Source organism: Zingiber officinale, chromosome 1B (assembly GCF_018446385.1).
Source record: "Zingiber officinale cultivar Zhangliang chromosome 1B, Zo_v1.1, whole genome shotgun sequence".
Classification (NCBI taxonomy): Eukaryota; Viridiplantae; Streptophyta; class Magnoliopsida; order Zingiberales; family Zingiberaceae; genus Zingiber; species Zingiber officinale.
In genome coordinates this window covers 161034853-161044908 of record NC_055986.1, presented here as the reverse complement: position 1 = coordinate 161044908, position 10056 = coordinate 161034853, and the positions used below count along the sequence as shown (strand labels likewise).

The 10056-nt window shown below is 39.7% G+C and overlaps 1 protein-coding gene across 1 annotated transcript in view; it reads right to left on the bottom strand.

The window, feature by feature from the left end:
• Positions 1-770: 770 nt before the first annotated feature.
• LOC121986728 (ethylene-responsive transcription factor WIN1-like) overlaps positions 771-10056 on the bottom strand; it is a 40808-nt gene continuing 31522 nt past the window's right edge. Inside the window, exons 2-3 of the mRNA XM_042540675.1 lie at positions 1665-3254; positions 771-1538 (exon numbers count right to left, since the gene is read on the bottom strand). Coding sequence (XP_042396609.1) covers positions 1043-1538; positions 1665-1744 — 576 coding nt within the window. The 5' untranslated portion in view covers positions 1745-3254 and the 3' untranslated portion in view covers positions 771-1042. The remainder of the gene's footprint in view (positions 1539-1664; positions 3255-10056) is intronic.

Genomic DNA, 10056 nt, shown 5'->3' with positions numbered 1-10056 from the left:
GTTGCAGGATTAAGACGTGAACATGGAAAATCATGGTGCTTTCAGTTAATTCCTCAATAGTGTGCCTCCTCATTTATTGAACCCAGCTACCTGTGGAACCACCACTGCAATGGCATCTGCCCCAGCTTTAATTGACTGACGTTTACTTGGACTTGGGGGGACCTGCCACTGCATATCCATCCTCTCTGTTCATATGGATCTTGGTTAACTTTTCTGCCTCTCTTCTTTATTTCCAGTGCCACTCCCTCTCTCCATTGCATTTAATGGCATATAATCTCTTGGTTTGTAAGTTTATTTGTGTCATCCTCTCCCAAGTCTAATTAATAGGTAGCCATAGGCGCAATGGCAAGAGGGAAAGCTTTAGGACTCTACAATTGCTCATTTGGATGGATGACCATAGGCATTTGCTAGACATTAATTGTGCATTCATAAGCAACAGCTGGGTAAATCTCAATGCCATTCATTTCCAATAAAGCAAGAGATAAGAGTGAAAGGGAACATGGACCTAGCTATAATGTCCTTATTGTGGGACAAGAGTATATATTATCCACACCCACAATTAGGACATAGAAGAACTGATTTCAGAAGATGACAGCCACTTCTGTATTCTACTACTATTACACTGCTAATTAGTTGGAGCAAAACAAAGCATAATCGCCTTAAAAAAATACAGTGCCTTTCTCTATCAGAAAAAAAAAAAAAAAGAAGAATTTATCATCAAGGGAATTGAATGTGTAGTTTCCATATCAAAAAGGAGAAGATAGCAACCATTTAAGCATTTTAATTATCACTATTAAGAGAAGTTTGGTAGCAACAAATTAAACTTCTTATTCCACCTCCATCACTTTCGTAGCACACCTAATTGTATGCGTTCTTGATAAGGAAAAATTAGACAAATAGCTATCCATTTCACCATCTTTGCATGCTGAGGGAGACCTCTAAAATACCATATGATTTAACTTTGTTTGTGTGGGGATTATATATTGACAAACACAGTACTTGTAAATCATGCGATTGACTATATGCGGTACAAGGTTGGTGATCAGAGGAAGAAGCTGTCTTCACCTTCTACTCCGGCATGCTTCCGGTTGAGGAGCTCTTCTATCATCTGCAACGTCAGTCGCTCCTCCTCGTCCACCGCCGTCGGGCCGGCAGAGGAGGAGGAGGGAGATGATGAAGTGGCCTGTTGAGGCGGCGCTGTGGCGACGGCGGCGAGAGGGTTGCCGAGCTCCACGGTCATGACCCAGCTGGAGGCGCCGTCGCGCGCGCCGGCGCGCTTCTGCCAGACGCCGATGTGGGACTTCTCGGTGTCGAGGCGGAGGCAGGTGAGCGACGGCGCCGGCGCGGCCTTGCAGCACTTGCGCAGCTTGGCGCTGAGCGCCTCCGACAGCGCCTTGGCGTCGGCGCCGTCGGCCGCCCGCGGGGGCACCGGGAAGTTGGTCTTGGCGTTGCGGCCGCTCATGAGCACCGCCGCCTCGTCGTACGCGCGCGCCGCCTCCTCCGCAGTCTCGAACGTGCCCAGCCACACCCTGCGCTTGCTGCAGCGAAGCAAAACGGAGCCCACATTGTCACTGTAACAATAAAAACATCGAATCGCAGTACCTAGCAAGAGATTAGACAAGTGCGCGCGGTGCGCATGCAACAAGGCTTCTTGTACTGCTTACAGTAGAGGGTGTCTGATTTCTGAAACCCAGGAGCCCCAGTGGCGCTGCCTCACACCTCGGAACTTCTTGGACTGTACCATGATTTGTCAAGTGTGGCAGGGGCTGACAGACAGGGAGAGTAAAGGATTCTCTGACGGCAAAGTACAAAATGGTGCAGTGGCAATAATCAAGTAAGGGCAAGAGAAATAGAAAGAGAAAGAGAGGATGAGGGAGAAGCTAAGAGACGAGGATGAAGGGTGAGGAAGGGAAGAGGAGGATATTAAAAGGGTTTGGCGGATGAAATTTGGCAGAGGACAGAGGGGTGTCGGTGAAGCGTGGAGGTAAGTAAGTAGCTAGCCATGGTGGTCAGTCACAGTACTCAGGCAATAAACTCCACCTACGCCCATGAATCACTCATTTATGTCTGCTTTCTCGTGGACTTTACATGTGTGTGCGCATGAAAGACGCTGAGCTAGATATAACATGGTAGTTTAACTTATATATATGTGAGGAATAGGAAAGATTTCTGCCCAGGCCTCCTTCAAACTTGATTTTGTAGTAGTAGAATTCATAATTGAATCTCTAAGAGGTCATTTCTTAAAAAAAAAGACTCTTAAATGATACTAAATATATAGTTATTGAAGTGCCACCTAATAAATATCGTCTTGTGATTATCAAGATGATACCAATTTAAGACATTAGTTATTAAACTCTCACCAACTTAGAATACAATAATTTCTAGTTTATGTTTTTAAATAACTATTTAGGAAAAGTTCTAACTAGAAATTCAGGTATGATGAGGATTTAGAAGAATCTAAAATGCCACTTCGGGCTCCCCACTCATCCGATGTTACTACATGAACAATATATCGAAGAGTATATCTGAAAAAATGTAACATAATTTTATCATACATTAACAAGGGTGGTGGGGGACCTAGCCAACTCAGAATTCAATGAATGAGTTTAATCTCAAAAATATATATTAACCTCTCGATCATATAGCAACACCAATTGAATTCAGACACTGAAAAGCTCCATAGTAAATGAATGATCTAAACAGACTTTTCTTTTTCTTTGCCTTTTTGATCAAAATCTTTTGCTTGATTTGTAAATGCTAATTAAACTAATACATATAGATATATATATATGTGTACTGACCACACGATACTAAGTTGTGACAATTAATTATATATGAGGGTGGTAGTTGGTGGTGCTAATGACAAACAATCAATACATGAGACAAATCAATCAATCATGGATGCATCGATAATGAAAGGAGAGAATAAAAAAAATATCTAAGATTATAAACATTGGCATGCGGTTACTGCTTCTATAAAATTTAACATAGTTTCAACTTACTGTGAATCGATTGTCAAGGAGCCCTTTGTATGAAAGAATTTGCATGCATTTTACTATAGTGTAGAGTTAACAATAACCTCTTGAGGAGTTAAATCATAGGGGTGAGCTAAGGATGTAATTATCAAACCAGTTGTGGGTGTGCCCTTGCATGGATGCCGGAGGGCCCACCTCGGAGACTAATGAGGCCCTGTGAGCCCGTAAGGACTTCTTTCTTAAAGCAGCAGAGTCACCATTATTGCAGCTCACCGTATTCTGTCAAACACAATTAGCAGGAACTCATCGTCATGCACAAATATCCAAGGAAAACTGCATTATTAGAGGTTGAAAAGTTTCTCTGGAAAATATAATTAACTGGTAATAGCTACGCGAGAGGAAAACTGCATTATTGCATCTCATCTCTAGCAAAAGATTATGCTGTTTTTCTCCTCAGCATCTCGATAAAGAATAATAAGATAAATAAATAAACGAAGAAGCTTTTGAGAAGTTCTTCAAATGAAAGTATCAATACAGAATAACGAAGGATCAAAAACTCAAGGGGTCAAAGTCATAAAGAAAAAACGAACAAGTAACATCGAAGGTTGAGGATGTAAATAAAGAGGTCTAATCTTTTAAGTAAAATAATCCAAGTACGAGGGTTACGGATAAAAAAAACTGTCACATATGGTATGAAAATCATGAAATTTAATTGTATCAAAAGAGTAATTGATCATGTTTGAAAATGTAGAGATAACGCACACTCAAAAGAGTCAACAAAACGTTAGGACAAAAACTAGGAAAGGGGTTCCTAGCGTTGGTCCTTTGCCGCTCAAGTGAGTATAATGAAATGAAAAATGAAGAAGAAGAGCAGTAAAATTGAGTGAATGTAGTAAAGAATGATGTTGCGTAATAATCTGCAAAACATACCTCCTGGTAAAAAGAACCCTTTTTGAAAAATGGAGAATGATGTTACGTTTGGAGCTCCTTTTGGTGCACACTCGAAAGAGTCAACAAAACATTAGGGCAAAAATAGGAAAGGGGTTCCTGGCGTAGGCCCTTCGCCGCTCAAGTCAGTATAATGACCGAATGAAAAATGGAGGAGAAGAGCAGTAAAATTGGGTGAGCGTAGTAAAGAATGATGTTGCGTAATAATTTGCAAAACATACCTCCTGGCAGAAAGAACCCCCTTTTATATCACCTCTTATAACTCCGCAATAGTAAAGTGACAAAAAATATTCAGTGTCATAGGATGTTGGATAATAGAATGTGTACAGTCTGAAATTTGTACGCTTATCCTAAGGAATCTTCTGTTATACGTATATGAACAGCCTCGTGTAACCTCTGCAATAATGATATAAGTTGTATAGTCACCTTCATAAAAAGATTTCATTGAATGTACATATTATAACCGAATAATATTCTCTGACATATGGTTATTACTACAGGTGGTGGTGACATATAGTCACCTTCATCGGAAGAGGAAATCGAATACAAGATACTAAAGAAAAGAAAGTGTAACAGTCTACACTCCCTTTTTGCAAGTCATAAAAATGAAGTAATTAAATTTGTTACCAACTCTCAAAAAAAGGATCTTGAAGCACTCAGGAGTTGGTGTCGGTCGGTTGGCAGCAATTGGAAGCCACGGGGCAGTAGCACGGTGGTAGAGCATAATTGTAGCAATCGAAGAATCGTTAAAGCTAGTAGAAGAGATGTTCTTTAGAGGTTGTTCGACAACTTCTTTTATTGAGGATCTGAGGCATCTCTTTCCCTTTGAGGTGCCTCTAGTTGATTTAATCTTCTCCGAAGACATCGGCTCTTATCCACATGGAGGCGCCTCCTTCCCATTGGAGGTGCAAAGGTTTGCTAAGACTCTATCCTATGCAACCACAAGCCTCATCCACACAGGGAAGCGCCTTCTTCCTCCTAAGACACCTCCGTGCCTCCAGCATTGAGGTGCCTCTAAGCCTCTAGCACAAAGATTTCAACCAGCTGCTCTAAGGCGCCTTCAATCCATTTGAGATGCCTTTGGCGAACAATGTTCGAGATTCTTTTACTTCTAACTCCTGCAAAACCATATTAATACATAGAAAAATAATAAAACCTACAATATTGAGTTAGCACAATTTAATAAGATTAATAATTAGATCCTATCTTCTTGAAACCAAGATCTAGTCACGGTCTCACTCTAGATTTCCAAAAAAAATCCAACGTGGACATGCGCCTAAAGTCCCTAAATAGGGCTCGTTCTCACTAGAACACTCTCCTCCAATGACTTATCTTACTTACCATGCATAATCATTTGACTCCCTTTTCGATCCACCAGATCTCCCACCAGTTGTCGGGTCCACAGATCCAACTAAACTTCGACCCACTATCAGATCTTACGGATCCAACCAGACTTTCTGCCAAATATCAGGTCATTCCTTGACCTATCTGGATTTCTACATCAACTATCAGATCCTCTAGACCTAGTTGGATGCCAGCTTGGTGTCAAACTCGTCAAGTCTTGCACATTTAATAGAAAGGTTAGATAACAACATAATCTAACTTTAGCATTTGTCGTACATCAAAATCTACATTTGATCATTAGTGCAACCTACATGCACAATACTCCCTGATGGGAGTGAGCATAACCAATCACTGGCTTTGTGTGTTAAAGAGAAACTAAATCTCATTAATTTGGGTACATCTTCAAAAACACCACCCTGCTTCATTGTATCACAACTGTAGGATCGAAAGCGCTAGCGCTCGTGACTTTCACTTTCGTTTCGGAAAACTATCGAGTAAATACGCAGCGAAAAAATAAAACACACGGAAGCAATGTTAACACTTTTGGTTACTTGGTTCGGAGCCTGTGGCGATTCCTACTCCAAGGCTCGCGATCGTTGATCGCTTTCAATGGGCAATCACTATAAGTTCAGAAATATTATAAAAGAATACAACAATTAAAGCACTATTAAATATTCTATTGACAACAAGGAAATCTGGAATTGAAAGCTTCTGGTCGTCGAAGTAGAGTTAAGACTTCGTCGGATCGCTTTGTTAGCAGCACACGGAAGAAGGATTGCAAGTATTTATTATCTCTTTGTTGCTGGTCGAACTGGGCTTAAGTAGCTCGTTGAGGACGCCTCCAACATCATGGAGGGCGCCCTCAATCCCGTCGAAATCATAGCGTGGATGAGCTCTGAACTGGTCGTTGCTTATCCGCCTGAGGGCGCCTCCAGCTCCATGGAGGGCGCCCTCCACACAGCGTTCAGGGCGCCTCCAGCTCCATGGAGGGCGCCCTCTGCCATACTGCGCGGAGGTCTTCAGTAGTCCACCCGAGGCGCCCCCAAGCTCCATGAAAGGCCCCTCGGGTACTGTTCACTCGAGGCAAATGTGTCCAATTCGCTTTCTGCAAAATGCGTTAATCCCAGAACCTAACCATACCCTGCAAAACAAAGTTAGCACAATATAAACATGATAAATAAAGTATTTGACAGTCTCCGGACTGTCCAGTTCTGACTTCGAATTTCCTGTCCAGAAACTCTAGGTCGAACCGACACATACTATTCCCTCACCGGGGAACGCATCCTCACCTACTCCACTTAAGAGAGTTTACCTGTTGCCAGACCGGTCCTCTAGACCGACTAGACTTTTGCTCAGCACCGAAAGCTTCAAGACTTTCTGCTGGACATCCGCTCCACGACCCGTCCAGTCTTCCACCTGGTTCACGACACTAGAACTTTCCACCTAGAGTCACCGACTCTAGGACTTTTGCCTGAAACCCTCGACCCACCAAGACTTTCCGCCTAAGGTTACCACTCCCTAAGGTTTTCAACCTGCCTAACCACAGTTAGGACTTTTGCCTAAGTACACTTAGGACTTACCTACAAACTCATTCAAACATGTTAGACAACAAATTACCTTAACTTTGAACTCTTTGTCATTATCAAAACTTAAGTTCGATCGTCGGATGCTTCCCACACCAACAACAACATGTCAAAAAGCGATTCAAATGTCGATATGGATCTTTTGAAAATGCGCCTCCGAATTGTTGTTGTTGGATAATAAGGATCAAATCGGGGTTCAATTCAAAATTTCTGGCCTCAATTAATGCAAGACCTCAGAGACTGAGAGAGAGGTGCAAAAAAATCTTTGAGAAGCCTAGCACCATCTGCCACCCTCATTACCTCCACTTGTGCCAACTTAATTCAAATTTAATATCCCCTAAAAAGATAGAAGGAACAATACTAAGAATGTAAACAAATGTAAATGAAACTATAAAAAAAAGCAATCTAGTCCAATCAAGTTGTTATTAACTAATATTAACCAACGGTGTCAAAAACTTAATATGTTGTGTTTTGTAAGTACATGGAAATGTCATCAAGTAATAAAAGATATCGAACCCATAAGAATTGGTGGTTAAATACTATTTTACTAAACGAATACGATTGTCTAGACTAATCGTGAAAGAGTGGTTGTTTAGGAACTAGAGATCTTAGAAATGAAAGTAGAGAATAAAGAAGGAAGAGATTTGAACGAGAAGAGAGAAAAAAAGGGAGAGTGATCCGAGAACGTTTGATTTGGAAAAGCAATTCTAGGATTTCAGTTTCACCACTATGATTGTAAACACACTCAATCTAAGTTTAATTTCCTATCCTTAATGGTTGTTTATGTAGGTAGACTATTTCAAGGTATCCGATGTGAACTTTTGAAACTACATCGGTGTATCAACTCTAATTTGTTGTCTTCTTTCAGAGTGATAGAACCGAGGGATTGCTTTCTTAAGAAGATCCCTGTCACGTGATCCCACAACTCCCAAGTTATGTTCTCTTATTGTGTGATGACAAATTGGAACCAATCATTTAAGATTTATAATAGCCTATTGCTCCTTGTGGCATATCGATCTACTCTCATAGTCAATTCTCCACGTCTCAGATTTCTATGGGTCGGAGAATTGGGTTCTCCTTTCTATTCATCTCCAAATCCTCCTTTCAGTTGATCTCCAAATTCTCGTGGGGTATGAATCTCATGTTTTTGACATTGAGATTGTGTGTACACAGTAGATCGGGACCGCAAACACACAAATCATTGAATAACAAACATGCAAATTTAATAGATTCAAGAGATGAGTGTCAACAATTTATAGGGTCAATCCCTAATCCTAGAATAAGGAGTCTACTCTATAGAAACGGAACTATAAATAGAGAACATTATTAATTCAATTACAATCACGACCCATTCCAGAAAATAAGAAAGAAACTTAGTCTTGATGCATGAGATCATCTCCCAATGCTCCTCATCCAAATTGTGGACGTGAAGGCATCGAATCTTCTCTAAATCATCCCCTGAGGTCTTCTTGGAGCCCCTGGGTGGCTCCAAATCGAGATCCCCTTTCCATAGATCTAAAATTCACCTTTTATAGATGAGTTGCGGGTGCCTGCCACAGTCCGTGTTGGTTGCCACAACCCCCCTTTTCACATCCTATCAAAAGAAATAGTCTAGAAAAGTTCTCCAAACTAGAAAAATATTGATATAAAACACAAAGAGATGGAAACATTAAATACACATATAAAATGAGATAAGATGTACATTAAATTATGATAAAAATCATATATAAAATGCACACATCACCAACTATCCTTTAAATGTCTCATACTATCTTTTATTGTTCTCTAAAGGGCCTCTAAGCTATCAAGTCAAACCAACTTAGTTGAGCCTGATCAATACCACGACTCAATCTTATCAAGTCACAAGCTTCACGAGCTATGTGTATCTTATTAAGTCTCTATAAACTTCATGGAGGTATCAATATAACAAAGGCAAATATAACTTCATGGTCATATTAAAATTTTATAAGAATACACTACGAGCACAAAAAATAAAAAATAACAGTTGAAAGCAATCAAAATTTTATTACCATGCAAGAGAGATACTAGAGATTAAATTCTATCATAGTTGGATAGTGAGGAACATAATCACATGTTTTGTTGCAAGGAGATATTTATTGAGCTTGATGGATCTATAAATGAAAATGTTTCTATTTCGCACACGGTGACACTTAGAAAGCAAATTTCTTATTACACTTAAAAAAAAAGAATCTATAGATTCATTTCAAAGTACTATGTACAAAATATGATACTAAAGAGGGACATTTAAACCATCTTAAGCATGGTTGAACTATTGAAGAGGGACTATAATGTTCTTATGAAAAGGGCATCCGTATCTATATATAGAAAATGGAATTATTAACTTGTTCATTGGTGGCAAAAAGTGAAACCGTCATCTTAGCAACCCTTCCAAGACAGCCCCACACAATTTAGATGGAATAAATCACAAAGGCTTTTTCAGCCTTAATAGAGCGACCTTCTAACACAAGGAGTACAAGATAACTTGCACCTATTGAAAATAGAACTATGCCTCATTGGTACCAACTCGACTACACCCACGAGTACAACTACTAACTTGTTCATATTCTAATGCTAGGTAATATACAATTTTTATTGAATATATATTAAGCATGTAGAATTTGTCCCTGGGACCCCGTATAACGGGAGCTTCCTGCATCGGACTGCTCTTTTATATATTAAGCATGTAGAGCGGAATATTTAAGGACAGATAAAAACTAGATTCCATGATTTCGGCAACAGAGATTTAGGCATCTTCATTTTGATGATGTTAGTCCGCCTTCAAATTTTTTTAAAAAAATACTAATAAAAAACATTGTAAGTAAAAAAACGCTGAAGTTCATCCACACCAACTAGAGGGAATGATGATAATAGTAGGGAAATTTTAGATCTATTTTTTTAAGGAGAAAATAAAGACATTTAAAAATCTTAACTAGTTCAAGCCATTGCAAAGGACGTAGAATTCAGTAACTTCTCACTATGCCTCATTCTGCATGATAAAATGGTATGGTAGAAGGGAAAATATAAACTTCATTTATATAATTTGCATGTTGAAGAGAATCTAACCATGCAAGCTGCAGTATTGGTTCACAAGAAAATAAAAAGAAAAATATGACACCAATATATATCTTGCCAATTTTAGAAAACCATGATCTAAATGTCGAACACAAAAGGCATTTTAAAAAAGA